The sequence below is a fragment of the Sphaerodactylus townsendi genome, linkage group LG17 (assembly GCF_021028975.2).
Source record: "Sphaerodactylus townsendi isolate TG3544 linkage group LG17, MPM_Stown_v2.3, whole genome shotgun sequence".
Taxonomy (NCBI): Eukaryota; Metazoa; Chordata; class Lepidosauria; order Squamata; family Sphaerodactylidae; genus Sphaerodactylus; species Sphaerodactylus townsendi.
In genome coordinates this window covers 9,470,321-9,487,492 of record NC_059441.1, presented here as the reverse complement: position 1 = coordinate 9,487,492, position 17,172 = coordinate 9,470,321, and the positions used below count along the sequence as shown (strand labels likewise).

At 47.8% G+C, this 17,172-nt stretch overlaps 1 protein-coding gene across 1 annotated transcript in view; it reads right to left on the bottom strand.

The window, feature by feature from the left end:
• The window catches only part of LOC125446117 (myotubularin-related protein 10-like), a 57,807-nt gene extending 42,505 nt beyond the window's left edge, over window positions 1-15,302 (bottom strand). Inside the window, 2 exon segments of the mRNA XM_048519625.1 lie at window positions 11,654-11,714; window positions 15,123-15,302. Of these exon segments, the coding sequence (XP_048375582.1) occupies window positions 11,654-11,714; window positions 15,123-15,176 (115 nt within the window). The 5' untranslated portion in view covers window positions 15,177-15,302.
• Window positions 15,303-17,172: the final 1,870 nt, after the last annotated feature.

Below are 17,172 nucleotides of genomic sequence, written 5' to 3'. Positions count from 1 at the left end.
CCTGCAGGAGGTGAAAGCAAGGGCCTTAAGAACATAAGAACTAGCCAGCTGGATCAGACCAGAGTCCATCTAGTCCAGCACTCTGCTACTCGCAGTGGCCTACCAGGTGCCTTTGGGAGCTCACCTGCAGGAGGTGAAAGCAAGGGCCTTAAGAACATAAGAACTAGTCTGCTGGATCAGACCAGAGTCCATCTAGTCCAGCACTCTGCTACTCGCAGTGGCCTACCAGGTGCCTTTGGGAGCTCACCTGCAGGAGGTGAAAGCAAGGGCCTTAAGAACATAAGAACTAGTCTGCTGGATCAGACCAGAGTCCATCTAGTCCAGCACTCTGCTACTCGCAGTGGCCCACCAGGTGCCTTTGGGAGCTCACCTGCAGGAGGTGAAAGCAAGGCCCTTAAGAACATAAGAACTAGTCTGCTGGATCAGACCAGAGTCCATCTAGTCCAGCACTCTGCTACTCGCAGTGGCCTACCAGGTGCCTTTGGGAGCTCACCTGCAGGAGGTGAAAGCAAGGGCCTTAAGAACATAAGACTAGTCTGCTGGATCAGACCAGAGTCCATCTAGTCCAGCACTCTGCTACTCGCAGTGGCCTACCAGGTGCCTTTGGGAGCTCACCTGCAGGAGGTGAAAGCAAGGGCCTTAAGAACATAAGAACTAGTCTGCTGGATCAGACCAGAGTCCATCTAGTCCAGCACTCTGCTACTCGCAGTGGCCTACCAGGTGCCTTTGGGAGCTCACCTGCAGGAGGTGAAAGCAAGGGCCTTAAGAACATAAGAACTAGTCTGCTGGATCAGACCAGAGTCCATCTAGTCCAGCACTCTGCTACTCGCAGTGGCCCACCAGGTGCCTTTGGGAGCTCACCTGCAGGAGGTGAAAGCAAGGGCCTTAAGAACATAAGAACTAGTCTGCTGGATCAGACCAGAGTCCATCTAGTCCAGCACTCTGCTACTCGCAGTGGCTCAGTCACCAGGTGTTTCTTTGGGAGCTCACCTGCAGGAGGTGAAAGCAAGGGCCTTAAGAACATAAGAACTAGTCTGCTGGATCAGACCAGAGACCATCTAGTCCAGCACTCTGCTACTTCCCAGTGGCCTACCAGGTGCCTTTTGGGAGCTCTCACCCGGCAGGAGGTGAAAAGCAAGGGCCTTAAGAACATAAGAACTAGCCTGCTGGATCAGACCAGAGTCCATCTAGTCCAGCACTCTGCTACTCGGGCAGTGGCCTGCCACCAGGTGCTCTTTTGGGAGCCTCACCTGCAGGTAGAAAGCAAGGGCCTTAAGAACAGCAAGAACTAGTCTGCTGGATCAGACCAGAGTCCATCTAGTCCAGCACTCTGCTACTCGGGCAGCGTCCTACCAGGTGCTCTTTGGGGAGCTCACCTGCAGGAGGTGAAAGCAAGGGCCTTAAGAACATAAGAACTAGCCTGCTGGATCAGACCAGAGTCCATCTAGTCCAGCATTCTGCTACTCGCAGTGGCCTACCAGGTGCTCTTTTGGGAGCTCTCACCTGCAGGAGGTGTTGCAAGGGCCTTAAGAACATAAGAACTAGCCAGCTGGATCAGACCAGAGTCCATCTAGTCCAGCACTCTGCTACTCGCAGTGGCCCACCAGGTGCCTTTGGGAGCTCACCTGCGGTGAAAGGCAAGGGGCCTTAAGAACATAAGAATCCAGTCTGCTGGATCAGACCAGAGTCCATCTAGTCCAACCAGCACTCTGCTACTCGCAGGCTGCCTACCAGATGCCTTCGTGAGCTCACATGCAGGAGGTGAAAGCAAGGGCCTTGAGAACATAAGAACCAGTTCGCTGGATCAGACCAGAGTCCATCTAGTCTTTCAGCTCTCTGCTACTCGCAGTGGCTCAACAGGTGCTCTTTGGGAGCTCACCTGCAGGAGGTGAAAGCAAGGGCCTTAAGAACATAAGAACTAGCCTCGCTTGACTGTGACCAGAGTCCATCTTAGTCTCAGCACTCTGCTACTCGCAGTGGCCTACCAGGTTTTAAGCTCTCACCTGCAGGAGGTGAAAGCAAGGGCCTTAAGAACATAAGAACCAGTCCTGCTGGATCAGACCAGAGTCCATCTAGTCCAGCACCCTGCTACTCGCGAGTGGCCTACCAGGTGCCTTTTGGGAGCTCACCCGCAGGAGGTGGTTAGCCTTAAGAACATAAGAACTAGCCAGCTGGACTGCATCCAGAGTCCATCTAGTCCAGCACTCTGCTACTTGCAGTAGCCTACCAGGTGCCTTTAGGAGCTCACCTACAGGAGGTGAAAACAAAGAACCTTAAGAACATAAGAGAGAGACTAGCCTGCTGGATCAGACCAGAGTCCATCTAGTCCCAGCACTCTACTGCACTGTTTGCAGTAGCCTACCAAGGTGCCTTTGGGAGCTCACCAGGAGGAGGTGAAAGCAAGGGGCCTTAAGAACATAAGAACTAGCCTGCTGGATCAGACCAGAGTCCATCTAGTCCAGCACTCTACTGCACTTGCAGTGGCCCACCAGGTGCCTTTACAGGAGAATACCTGCAGGAGGTGAAAGCAAGGGCCTTAAGAACATAAGAACTAGTCTGCTGGATCAGACCAGAGTCCATCTAGTCCAGCACTCTGCTACTCGCAGTGGCCTACCAGGTGCCTTTGGGAGCTCACCTGCAGGAGGTGAAAGCAAGGGCCTTAAGAACATAAGAACTAGCCTGCTGGATCAGACCAGAGTCCATCTAGTCCAGCACTCTGCTACTCGCAGTGGCCTACCAGGTGCCTTTGGGAGCTCACCTGCAGGAGGTGAAAGCAAGGGCCTTAAGAACATAAGAACTAGCCTGCTGGATCAGACCAGAGTCCATCTAGTCCAGCACTCTGCTACTCGCAGTGGCCTACCAGGTGCCTTGGGGAGCTCACCTGCAGGAGGTGAAAGCAAGGGCCTTAAGAACATAAGAACGAGCCTGCTGGATCAGACCAGAGTCCATCTAGTCCAGCACTCTGCTACTCGCAGTGGCCCACCAGGTGCCTTTGGGAGCTCACCTGCAGGAGGTGAAAGCAAGGGCCTTAAGAACATAAGAACGAGCCTGCTGGATCAGACCAGAGTCCATCTAGTCCAGCACTCTGCTACTCGCAGTGGCCCACCAGGTGCCTTTGGGAGCTCACCTGCAGGAGGTGAAAGCAAGGGCCTTAAGAACATAAGAACGAGCCTGCTGGATCAGACCAGAGTCCATCTAGTCCAGCACTCTGCTACTCGCAGTGGCCCACCAGGTGCCTTTGGGAGCTCACCTGCAGGAGGTGAAAGCAAGGGCCTTAAGAACATAGGAGCGAACCTGCTGGATCAGACCAAGAGTCCATCTAGTCCAGCACTCTGCTACTCCTGAGTAGCCCACCAGGTGCCTTTGGGGACTCACCTGCAGGAGGAGTGAAAGCAAGGGGCCTTAAGAACATGGAACTAGCCTGCTGGATCCAGACCAGAGTCCATCTAGTCCAGCACTCTGCTACTCGCAGTGGCCTACCAGGTGCCACAGGAGCTCCTACACCTGCAGGAGGTGAAAGCAATGGCCTTAAGAACATAAGAGCTAGCCTGCTGGATCAGACCAGAGTCCATCTAGTCCAGCACTCTGCTACTGTGAGTAGCCTACCAGGTGCAACTTTGGGAGCTCACCTGCAGGAGGGAGTAGAAAGCAAAGAACCTTAAGAACATAAAGAACCCAATAGCCTACTGGATCAGACCAGAGTCCATCTAGTCCAGCCTTGCACTCTACTGCACTACTTGCAGTAGCCTACCAGGTGCCTTTAGGAGCTCACCTACAGGAGGTGAAAACAAAGAACCTTAAGAACATAAGAGAGAGACTAGCCTGCTGGATCAGACCAGAGTCCATCTAGTCCCAGCCTCTACTGCTACTGTTTGCAGTGGCCCACCAAGGTGCCTTTGGGAGCTCACCTGCAGGAGGACGTGAAAGCAAGGGTCAGCCTTAAGAACATAGAACTAGCCTGCTGGATCAGACCAGAGTCCATCTAGTCCAGCCTCTACTGCACTTGGTGGCCCACCAGGTGCCTTTACAGGAGAATACCTGCAGGGCTGATGAGGCAAGGGCCTTAGGAACATAGGGCCAGCCTGCTGGATCAGACCAGGAGTCCATCTTAGTCCAGCACTCTGCCACTGCCAGTGGCCTACCAGGAATTGCCTTTGGGAGCTCACCTGCAGGAGGTGAAAGCAAGGGCCTTAAGAACATAAGAACTAGCCTGCTGGATCAGACCAGAGTCCATCTAGTCCAGCACTCTGCTACTCGCAGTGGCCTACCAGGTGCCTTTGGGAGCTCACCTGCAGGAGGTGAAAGCAAGGGCCTTAAGAACATAAGAACTAGCCTGCTGGATCAGACCAGAGTCCATCTAGTCCAGCACTCTGCTACTCGCAGTGGCCTACCAGGTGCCTTTGGGAGCTCACATGCAGGAGGTGAAAGCAAGGGCCTTCTGCTGCTGCTGCTGCTCCTGAGCACCTGCTGTTTATAAATCGAAACAATAAATAAATAAATAAATAAAATATGGAGTTTTAGTGTGTTTTAGTGATTCTTAATTGGATGGAGCGATGTTAATTGTTTACTGTGTTTTGTAGGATTGCTCCTTTACCTGTTTTTGTATGAATTTCACGTTGTACACCGCCCAGAGCCCTTCGGGGATGGGGCGGTATAGAAATCTAATAAATAAATAAATGAATGAATGAATGAATGAATGAATGAATGAATGAATGAATGAATGAATGAATAAGACCAGTGCCTGCTGCCTCGACTTTGGCAGACATCATTTTATAAGCATGCGTCTTTTTTGCATAGTCCTGATGCAATCAACCAACTATGGTTTCTTCCCTCTGGCAGGAGCCCCAACTCTGCACTAACCAGGAACCAGAGAAGTGTTCACTATACCTTGTTCCACGTAAAGACAAAAGCAAAACTGAAACTTCGTCCGCCATTTGCTCTTGCCCACCCTCCACGTGCTCCACGCCCCACACTCGTTGCAGCCTGGTCTGGACTGGACAATGAGTGGGGTGTGTGGAGCACATGGGAGGGGCAGGAAGAAACGGTGGGTGACATTATAATTTTACTTAGGTCTTCACGAGGAGCACGGTATAGTAGATAGGAAAGTCCACCTCGTGCGCACACTTTCCGGACTTTTTCCCTCTTGTGAAGTCCAAACCTGCCCTTCGATTTCTCAGGCCCATGATGAACACAGTTCTATGTATTCTCTTGTGATAAGAGGAAATCTCTCAGGGGCACTATTTTAAGAACGCCACACTTCCTCTGAGGTTTCCAGGACAGAAGTGTGCTGCTCTAAGTAGCAAGCCCTTTCTGGCTTTAAAATGTGGCCGCTGTGGAACAGTCCACAAACTTTCCACCTGTATGTGCCTTTGTCCCCACCTCTGAAATCCACGCATCTTTGTTGGAGCACGGCCCTTTTGTAATCAAACTGAACAACAACAACGCTTTTGCTGAGGGCAGCTGCCCAGAACGTACGGCCAGTGCTCTCATTTGTTGCCCGGTCAGCCACTGTTTGCGGCTCCAGGGCCACAATCAAGCAAAATGGTTAGCAAAATGACACAGGAAGGTTGGAGCGGCCAGAACTCCCTCCGGCCAAGTGCCTTGTTTTAGCAGCATGTCATTTTGGGGTCTGACTGTTCTGGGATTTCAACAGTTAGTGGCTGGGGACCAGCTCGCTTCAGCGGACCAAAATAACGACAGCCACAGCTCGATCGAGCTCATGCACCGGCATCAACACAGAGCCTAGAACTGGGCGCAGAATTTTCGGAGACAGACTCAAGTCAGCTAATTTTCCAAACACGCACACAGACAGCAGGGCCTACTTCTCAACTGTGCTGGAAAACCAGCTTCTGAACTGAATGCAAACAGCCAATTATGCAGGGATTCTGCTCTATGCATCCACCTTCATGTAGAAATCTAGCTTGTCAAGGAGACATATACCCCCCGTTTCTCCTAAAATAAGACATCCTCTGAGAATAAGACGTAGTAGAGGTTTTGCTTAAGTGCTATATATAAAACATCCCCCGAAAGTAAGACGTAGCAAAGTTTTTGGTTGGAAGCGTGCCCGTCGAACAGAACGCCAGAGCATGCAGCCGTGGAGCGGAAAAATAAGACATCCCCTGAAAATAAGACATAGCGCATCTTTGGGAACAAAAATTAATATAAGACACTGTCTTATTTTCGGAGAAACACGGTAGGCCAGATTCCTTCCCTCTGACTTGACACGTTTCTATGTCACAAGAACTTACTTTTGCATGAAGGAGAAACTTGATAGGGCAGTGATGGCGAACCTTTTCGAGACTGAGTGCCCAAATTGCAACGCAAAACCCACTTATTTATTGCAAAGTGCCAACACGGCAATTTAACCTGAATACTGAGGTTTGAGCTTAGAAAAACCGGTTGGCTCCGAGGCGTACATTACTTGGTCGTAGTCAGTGGCTTTGCTTTGAAGCAACTGTGAAACTCTTCCAACGGGTGAATCATGACCCTAGGAGGGTTTACTCAGAAGCAAGCCCCATTGCCAGCAACCGAGCTTATTCCCAGGTAAAGGATCACGCTTTAGTTCTTTGCACGATAATCAGCGGGGTTTAACAGCGCTTAACAGGGTTACCTACACTGCTTCCCCAAAACTAGGTCTCAGGTTTAATGCTAACAATCGAGCCCAGCGGCCCAGGCCATCCTAGATATGAGGGAGGGGCAACTCTGTTTGCGCGAGCCCACAGAGAGGACTCTGAGTGCCACCTCTGGCACCCGTGCCATAGGTTCGCCACCACTGTGATAGGGCATCCGTGGCTTAAAATGGCCCAGCCCAGACACTATTTTACCTCATCCCCTGTGAAAAGAAAATGAGGTCGGATGTATACCCTGCCTTTCTCTCCTGGAAGGAGTCTCAAAGTGGCTTATAAACTCCTTCCTTTTCTCTCCCCACATAAGACACCTTGGGAGGTAGGTGGGGGGTGAGAGTTCAGAGAGGTCACCCAGCAGGCTTCATGTGGAGGAGATGGGAATCAAACCTAGATCTCCAGATAAAAGTCCACTGCTCCTTTGGAGGAGTGGGGAATCAAACCCTGTTCTCCAGATGGGAGGCCAGCACTCTTAACTGCTGCCCCACGCTGCCTCTCTAGGCCTAGCACCTACAGTTACAGGGAGCAACTTGCAGAATTCAAAGGCAGGCCTCAATAAGGACCCCCCCCCCCCCAAAAAAAAATCTTTGGAATTTGGCAGGGAGAGTCAGAACAGATGGGATGGGCCAGCAGAGGTGGTTCCAAAAGCCCCAGAGGTGTTTGGAGCCCCGAGACTGAAGCCTGGGACTCCCATTTTAATTCAGAAAGCAGCCCTGCAATGGAAATCTACTTTAAGAGCCCCCCACAACGAAGAACACAACAAGATCTTGGGGAGGGATGGGGAAAAAAAGAGGCATTCTCAACCACGATGCTTGATCCATCTCTCTTCTGGCGGATGTAAATATTCATGTGTTTCTTGAGAAAGTTTACAGCCCCTCTTTCTTTCTCAGGGGGATTCGCCAGGTTGGCAAGCCGCCGAAACAGAACAAAACGATTGCAAAAATCAGAGACCATTAAAGCTGTAAGCACCTGGTTTCACCTGAAAGCTCGCAGAAACAGTCAGGGTTTAGTGTGTAACAGACTTCCCTCTGTGATACACCTCTGAAGATGCCGGCCACAGATGCAGGCGAAACGTTAGGAACAAGATCCACCAGACCACGGCCACACAGCCCGGAAAACCTACCACAACCAGCCAAGGTTTACTATGCCAGCTTGGATCCTAACAATGGAGGAAGTTAAGTGACTCCCCCCACCCCACAGAACAGAATTCCACAGCTCCACCACAGAAGGCCCATCAGAGAATCAGAGTTGGCAAAGTAAGGCCTCCACGAATGACCAAAACTTGTGTTCTCTTCAGCACGCATCCTAAGAGGATTTCAGTCATTGTCTATCCCAGGTCCTTCTGCACCTCAACCAATGAGAGAAAGGAAACCGAGAGCACCAGATGTCTATCTTCCGATCTGTCAAGGTATTCAAATCCTCCTTTGGACAGGCCTAGCTTTGCAGGATCAGCTAGCCTTTAGAACAACCCTTTCTTCAGCCTTCAACTACAGCCGTTTCTCCCACTGAAGAAGAAGAGTTTGGATTTATACCCCACCTTTCTCTCCTGTAAGGAGACTCAAGGTGGCCTACAAGCTCCTTTCCCTTCCTCTCCCCACAACAGACACCTTGGGAGGTGGGTGGGGCTGAGAGAGCTCCGAAGATCTGTAACTACCCCTAGACAGCCGGCATGTAGGAGTGCAGAATCAAACCTGGTTCTCCAGATAAGAATCCACCTGCTCTTAAGCACTACACCACCTACCGTGTTTCCCCGAAAATAAGACAGTGTCTTATATTAATTTTTGCTCCCAAAGATGCGCTATGTCTTATTTTCAGGGGATGTCTTATTTTTCCACTCCACAACTGCATGCTCTGGTGTTCTGTTCGACGGGCATGCTTCCAAACAAAAACTTTGCTATGTCTTACTTTCGGGGGATGCTTTATATTTAGCACTTCAGCAAAACCTCTACTACGTCTTATTCTCCGGGGATGTCTTATTTTCGGGGAAACAGGGTACCATTTCAGAATGTTGTCACTGCAGCTGTAGAATGCATTTGTGCAACACTTACAGCAAAGCCGGTCTGTTCTTCCAGACAGAACACCACGTTCTGCTAGCGTAATAGAGAACCACATTCTGCTAGCATAATGCTACAAACAGCCCCACAATATTGGCACGTTCACAGAGCGTTGTGCTAGGTGCCTCTGGAGAGACACTAACCCTACTTGGATTTACTTTAAGATCAACACAACTCACAATATGGCCATTTTCCTCTCTCTCCTCCCCCCATGGCTTGGCAGCACTGACCACGTTGCCAAGAGCGGAGAAATCTCAAATGCCAAGAAATCGCTAAATGTAAACAGCCGAGCTCTGTGCACTGAGGCAGAAGCAATTGAGGAATGAGTGGAACAAACCGGCTCCTTTGCTCCTGTGTTTACATCCAATATGACAAAGGAGAAGCCGGAGGGACCGCCCGTTAGGGCTCAGCGTAAACATGAACAAACCGAGAAACGCAGGTACCGCAAATGAGACAGTGATAAACCTTCAGGTAAATGCCCGTAATTTCTTCTGCCGATTTAACAAGAAGAGGTTTTTTTTGTCCAAGGTCACAAGTGAGATAACTCAAGAAGTCCTTCACTGGAGGGAGGCAGGTCCACTAGCACCGGGAGCAAGAAAACTCACTCATTAATCTCCACATATAGCATACCCTCTCCCTGACCTCTTGCATTTAAAAACACAACCTAGAAGGGAAATCTATCTTTGGAAACTAGGGTCGGCACTCCCTTGATCAGTACACAGGCCAATAGCTATGATATCTGCGTAGGAAACGACAGAACGCATGCTTCTTCATTGCAACGATTTTGCGGACTATCGGTTACTCTATCTCGAAGCCATCCTGCAGAAGTATGCAGTGATATAAGATATGGAAATAGTATCATACTTGGGGTGCTGTGTGGTTTCCAGGCTGTATGGCCGTGTTCTAGCAGCATTCTCTCCTGACGTTTCACCTGCATCTGTGGCTGGCATCTTCAGAGGATCTGACGGCCATACAGCCCGGAAACCACACAGAACCCCAGTGATTCCGGCCGTGAAAGCCTTCGACAATACAATATCATACTTGCTCAGTGACCATCATCCTCACACCACAGAGTTAGTTGCTAGGTTTTTAACGAAGGCTCCTGCATCTAGAGAGAAGCCTTTTTGTTAGCCTTAGTTATTTGGTTTTAAAATTGTATACGATTACCATTTCATCTTACGCCATTAAAGGTTTGTGTACTGTACTGTGATCAGTACGCAAGTTTGCCAATCGCACATCAAGTACCTTGGTTACGTTTCCACATTCTGTGAAACAACCACGTGTTTATTTAAAGCAACGGGCACGCAGGAGGACTACGGCATGGACCTGCTGAAGGCAGAAGCTATGAAACAGCAAACAACCCCGAGATTCTGCGGCATTTTAACTACTGCTGCTAAAATTCAATCTGTGCTGGTGTCGGCTTGCTCAGTCCCATTACAAGGGATAAATCTGGCAGTTCAAGGACAGACAGTCAGGAGATAAGTATCTGAGAGACTGTATGTATTCTCTCTGTCATTACTCTGAAGGTGTTAACACACACAACAGTGCCTTGGGTACAGAAAAACAACAGAGGCTCCTTCTGTAAAGAGTTGCCACCCAAAGGAAAGCGGAGAAACTTCACAGAAAGGAAGGGAAACAAGAGCTAGCGATGAACTTGCAAAGTCTCACAGAAGGGAGAGCAAGATCGCGAGTCCTCTATCCAGGACAGATTCAGAGGGTAGCTGTTCTACTGACGATGAGCTAGATTTGAGTGCAGTAGCATTTTATAACACAGAGTTGCTATGCAGTGGAAGGCAATCGCAAACCACCCGTGACACTCTTGCCTTGAAAACCCCATAAGGGGTTGTCATAAGTCAGCTGCAATTTGACTGGATGTTTTACACACTCACACACAAAATTTTGTAGAGAAACAAGGTTTTCAGGATATAAGCTTTCAAGAGCCAGAGCTCTGACAAAGGCAGTTTTGACTCTCAAAGGATTATACTCTGGAAATCTTGCTGATCTCCGACTTGTCACCGGACTCAAATCTAGAATCCAAGTTAGTATACCTTCTTCAGAAGAAGGAGAAGAGTTTGGATTTATATCCCCCCTTTCTCTCCTGCAGGAGACTCAAAGGGGCTGACAATCTCCTTGCCCTTCCCCCCTCACAACAAACACCCTGTGAGGTAGGTGGGGCTGAGAGAGCTCCGAGAAGCTGTGACTAGCCCAAGGTCACCCAGCTGGCGTGTGTGGGAGTGCACAGGCTAATCTGAATTCCCCAGAGAAGCCTCCACAGCTCAGGCGGCAGAGCTGGGAATCAAACCCGGTTCCTCCAGATTAGATACACGAGCTCTTAACCTCCTACGGATAAGGATGACACCAGTTTTGAGGATTCATCCGCCATTTCCAGAGCCATCTTTGTTCTAGAATGCTCCGCTTGGATTCTAGTGCCTTGGGGACAGGACCAGGTTCCAGGTTCCAAACGGAGCACTCTAGAAAAAAAGACAGTTCAGGAAATGGTGGACGGATTCTCAAATCTAGTATCATCTTTATCCAGAAAAAGGTATAACGCAAGTAAAGCAGATATCCCAGTGTTTCTGTACAGAAGACACGGTTGAATAAAGGTGACATCCTTTTCAAGAGCAGCAACAGAGAGTCTGGTGACAGTTAAGAGGTTGCAGGGGATGTGAAAAGACCATAGCCAGATTCTCTGGGGAGTTGCTGTCAGTCAGGGAAGATGACACCAAGCTTGAGAGACTAAGGCCCCTTCCGCACACGCAAAATAATGCGTTTTCAAACCACTTTCACAACTGTTTGCAAGTGGATTTTGCTATTCCGCACAGCTTCAAAGAGCACTGAAAGCAGTTTGAAAGTGCATTATTCTACATGTGCGGAATGAGCCTAACAATCTGACTCTGTGCCTGAGAGCTTCAAACTCATGAAGCCATTGTGTTCCTGTTGGCCAAAACATACTCCGAAGACGCATGGGTTGTTCACCTGGCAACAGCACGGGTTCCAACTTCTTTATCCTGGGTTCTGGGGTTATTTTCTCTTCTACCTGAAACAAAGCAGCAATAAGACAGAGGTATTTATTCATTAAAATGATCTGCAAAGCTTTTGAAGAGCCCTCGCCAGAAACACACTGGAGCTTTGATGCTCCAGAACTGAGTATACACTTTCCCTTATCTTACCTCCCTACATTACACAATGACAAACACGTTTCCCACCACAGGCACACACAGCCGATCCCAGATCACAAGTACGCCTCTCCCTGTTTTTGGTGGAGTCGAACACACACACACACACCCCTGTGTACTTTTTTTAGGTGTATACCCAAAAACAAATTGTGAAACTGCCACCAGACTTCCTGGTTTGGAAAGCTTAGGTATGGCTTTCGCAATCTCTGGAAGACACAACGCCAGGTCAGCCACCTGAACTTTGGGCTTTCAGGGAAGCCCCTTCAAAGCCAGTTTTTGACATCCTTTTGCAATCATTTCAGCACGCTCTGCTAGAAATGATCACCTTATGAGCGGGCTGCCATGTAAAGTCTAGTGTTATCAACCTGGTATCTGCAAAGTAACCAGTGCTCGTAGGTATTGTTTCAGGAACACAATGGTAACAGGAATTATTGCGTACAGTTCTGGGCACCACAATTCAAGAAGGATATTGACAAGCTGGAACGGGTCCAGAGGAGGGCGACCAAAATGGTCAAAGGTTTGGAATCCATGCCCTACGAGGAGAGACTCAGGGAGCTGGGGATGTTTAGTTTGGTGAAGAGAAGGTGAAGAGGGGACATGATAGTCATGTTTAGGTATGTGAAGGGATGTCATGTTGGAGAGGGAGCAAGCTTGTTTTCTGCTGCTCCAGAGACTAGGACCAGGAGTCATGGGTTCAAGGGGAAGGAACAGAGATTCCACCTAAACATTAGGGAAAACCTCCTGACAGTCAGGGCTGTTCGACAGTGGAATGCACTACCTGGGAGTGTGGTGGAGTCTCCTCCTTTGGAGGTTTTTAAAGAGAGGCTGGATGAACATATATGATTGTGTGTTCCTGCATGGCAGGGGGTTGGACTTGATGGCCCCTGGGGTCTCTTCCAACTCTATGATTCTATGATGTGTTAGCTGAGGAACTCTAGAAAACCTACATCTTGGAGCCACAGCTTGAAATGACCCTTTTAAAAGGTTACTAAGCAAGTTTTGACAAGCACTATGTGTCATCTTCTCCTTTTCTGGCTGCATTGAGGCCCGGCAGAATGTCACTGTTCCCACCCTTTTTAAAAGTAGCAATCCCCACCCAACATTTTTAGGCTTAAAATTACTCACACAGTAAGTAGGGCTCATAAACGTACGCCCTGCCACAGTATAAACCACAAATGCCTTCTCTACCACGCGTCTGATTTTTAGTAAACACTACTTTCTTTTGTTTGTTTTAAAAAGACAGCTTTGACAGTTTACAACAGCAGCTCGGGCCTATTAAAAGGATGTTCGTTTACTCTGGTTGTGAGGAGGCTACATTTGACCACTGGACAAAATGGTTCTGCATATTTCCTCGCACCAAAAATAACTACTGTTCTGCACTGTTCACTGAAAATCAAGGGATTTACATATTATAAAAACCAGGAGTTTATACAGTATACATCAAGGAATTTATGTACCAAAAAAAAGCAGGGATTTGTACAGAATAAATCAAGGAATTTCTATACTATAAAAAGCTGGGATTTATATAGCATAAATCAAGGAATTCACATATAAAAAGCAGGGATTTATATAGTATAAATCATTAATATAGTATATAAATTTATATAACATAAAGGAATTCACATATTATAAAAAGCAGGGATGTATATAGTATACATCAAGGAATTTATGTACCAAAAAAAGCAGGAATTTATACAGAATAAATCAAGGAGCTTATATACTAAAAAAAACAGGAATTTATATAGTATAAATCAAGGCATTCACGTATTATAAACAGCAGGAATTTATATCGTATAAATCAAGAAGTTTATACATTATAAAAAAGCAGGGATTTATATAGACTAAAAGGAATTCACATATTGTAAAAAGAAGGAATGTATATAGTATAAATCAAGGCATTCACATATTAAAAAGCAGGAATTCATATAGAATAAAGGCATTCACATATTGTAAAAAGCAGGAATTCATATAGTATAAATCAAGGCATTCACATATTAAAAAGCAGGAATTCATATAGAATAAAGGCATTCACATATTGTAAAAAGCAGGAATTCATATAGTATAAATCAAGGAATTGACATATTATAAACAGCAGGAATTTATACAGAATAAATCAAGACGTTTGTACGTTATAAAAAAGCAGGGATTTATACAGACTAAAAGGAATTCACATATTGTAAAAAGCAGGGATTTATGCAGAATAAATCAAGGAACTTATATACTTAAAAAAGCAGGGATGTATATGGTACAATCTACATTACATCTACGTTACCCTCCTAAGGAGGAGTCTGGCCGTTCCCTCCTTTTGGGGAGGCTTTTTAATAAATTGGGTTATGGGACACCTGTTATTATTGCATCGACCGCTGTTTTAATGGATTTTAATGGATTTCAGTATATGTAATAATTGTTTATTTTGTTATAAACTGGATATACGTTGATGTCGTTGTACACCGCCCAGAGCCCCTTGGGGGTGGGGCGGTCTACAGATCTAAACAATAAATAAATAAATATATATACTAAAAAGCAGGGATTCATATAGAATAAAGGAATTCACTTATAAAAAGCAGGGTTTTCAGTCTGGTCCGTGGAGAGGTGCCTAGGAATGGCACTTTTGATGTCTATCGATAAGACTATTGATAAGGCTCTGAACGGCTGCTGTAGCTGTCTGTCTTTTATGGACAATTGTTTTATGGTATTTTGGAATGCCAATAAAGGCTTGTCTATATATAAAAAGCAGGGATTCGTATAGTATAAATCAAGGGGGTTTACACATTATAAAAAAGCAGGGATTTACACAAAAAGGGAATCCACATATTTTAAACAGCAGGGATTGATGCAGAATAAGTCAAGGAATGTGTATCTATCATGAAAAGCAGACAGTTCGGGGAGATCATCTTGCAAGTGAGTGACAGCTCCTTCCTTTCCAAGGCTGGTGCCCGGGGCTGCAGGGCAGAACCCCACTCGCCCCGACCCCAGGCTGCTCCCCTCCGGGGCTCCCCGGCCGAGCAAGCCCTTTAACCCGCCTTTGCCCCCGCAGGACAAGCCAGGAAAGCGCGGGGTTTTGCAACCCCTCCCCGCAAGTGGCAGACCCGGGTTAACTCCCAGCTGGAACGCGCGTTCACACGTGCTGCCGACACGTGTCAGGTGACGTTCCCCCCCCCCCTGCCCGTGCGCTTCGCATGATTGGGCGCGGGTGGGTCATTAAAAGCGGCTCCCCAAGACTGAGATTCACCTCAACCCCCCCCTCCCCCCCCTCCCCGGTTACTTACCTGTGGCAGAAGGTAGGAGCGGAAGGTGGCCTTGGGAGGCCTGAGGGAAAACATGGCGCTCGCGACGGGAAGGAGAAGAACGATTCGTGACAACTTAGCGGAGGTTTTTCCGCCGTTCACGAGACTGGCGAGTCCAGCGCTCTTCGCCCCACCTCAAGCCGAGCGGGGAGGAGGAGGAGGAGGAGGCGCGCGCGGATTGGACCCTCCCCGCCACCGTCGCGCTCTCGCTCTTAGCCCCGCCCCGCCCCGCTGCTCGGCTTCTCAGGCGGTCTGCCGACCACGACAAGGCGGGAGGAAGCCCCGCCCTCCTTTGACGTCACGGTTTATAGGAGGGGAGAAGGCGGGACGGCCTGCTCTCCTCCTCCTCTTTTCCCCGCCCCTCGTTTCCTAGCAACCCCCTCCAAGGGTGAGGAGTTAGCCTCGGATGGCTCGGCGGAGGGGCCAAACGGCAGCAGCTTTGATAAAGCGAAGTTTCTTTTTACACCACACTACAGGAGGGAGAGGCGAAAAGGTTTCTAGGAAAGCAATACTATTCCTATGCTACACACACACACACACACACACACACTATAACCCACATGATCATCATGCGTCGTCATCATTATGCGTTATCAGTATGTCGTTATAACGACGTCGTCAATATGCGTCGTTATGGCATGTCGTTATAACAACGTCATCATTGTGCGTCGTTATAATGACATGTCGTCATACTGATCGTTATAATTACGTCATTATTATGCGTTTTCAGAATGTGCCGTTATAACAACATTTCCTTATAACGATGCATGAAGTCGTTGTAATGACATGCCATAACGACGCATGATGATGACGTCATTATAGCGACGCATAACGTCCTTATGGTTTTAACGTCATATGCCTTTGAGTTGCCAGCTCCAGGGCAGGAGATGCCTGGAGATTTGAGCTTGAAGGGACCTCAGCATCACACAGTTATGGCAATATGGGGGTTTACCCTCGAAAGCAGCCATTTCCTCTGCAGGATCTGAGCTCTGTCGTCTGGAGATTGCTTGCCATTCCAGGAGAAGACCAGGCCCCACCAGGAGGTTGGCAACACCTCTATGTTTGCTCTGACTAGCAGCAACTCAGACAAAGCGGAAAGAAGTCTCTTCTGCAGTTTGAGATCCAGAATTTCAAAAAACAGGTCAAAGTAAGCAACCATTTCTCATATTTCAAAAATAATTTTTATTCCGACCTTCCATTTTCAATACAATGCCTATATGATTCATTTTTTTAAAAAAAAGGTACACACATGCACTTCAACCATTGCAAAACATAAGGAAATGCGTCGTTTCAAGAGTTCCCTGTCATGCATGGATTAATTCTGCGTGGCAAAATTTTAATAATCTCCGTTTTATAAAGAAACAGTTTAAATGAAAGTGGATCGAATTATGCCACTTGAGGCAGCCTGGGACATAACGTCATGTATGTGCCAGAGTGAATACTGAGAAGTACTTACAAAGTTCTTATCTGGTTATGGGATTACCTGGACTTTAGCCTAAAATGGAACCAATGCCTGGGGAATCTTCCACTGTTCTGTTGCTCCCCCCCCTCCCCCCAATTCTTTTGTATAAACTGATGCACGTGGGCCATTTGCCTCTGCTGCCAAACTTCCTTGTGTATTTTTCGCCTCCTCTATGATACCGGTGCATGTGGGCATTGTGGAAACACTCCATTACCAAATCAAGGCTGCTGTTTTGAATTGCTCTTTTAACGCCCCTGAAGGCACTGGCCATGGTTAAAACACAACTGAAAGAGATGGCAAATGGTGAATGCTCCACGCTTGAACTTCTTACTGAGCTGGAATGAAGGAACAGGGCAGTGGGGACGGAATTTCTCCTTCACGCGCGACTGGCTGCAATTCCCAGAAGCACAAACCTTTGACCGCTAACCTGTGAAAAATTAACTTCAGCCCCCCCAGTTAGCTGAAATCCCTTCTTCCTTGACACAGTTGATTTTAACTCTGTTGGAAAAGAGGTAAGGAATTGCCTTGAAGTCTGAACGACTGCAGAGATGGAGACATAAAAACTGGGAA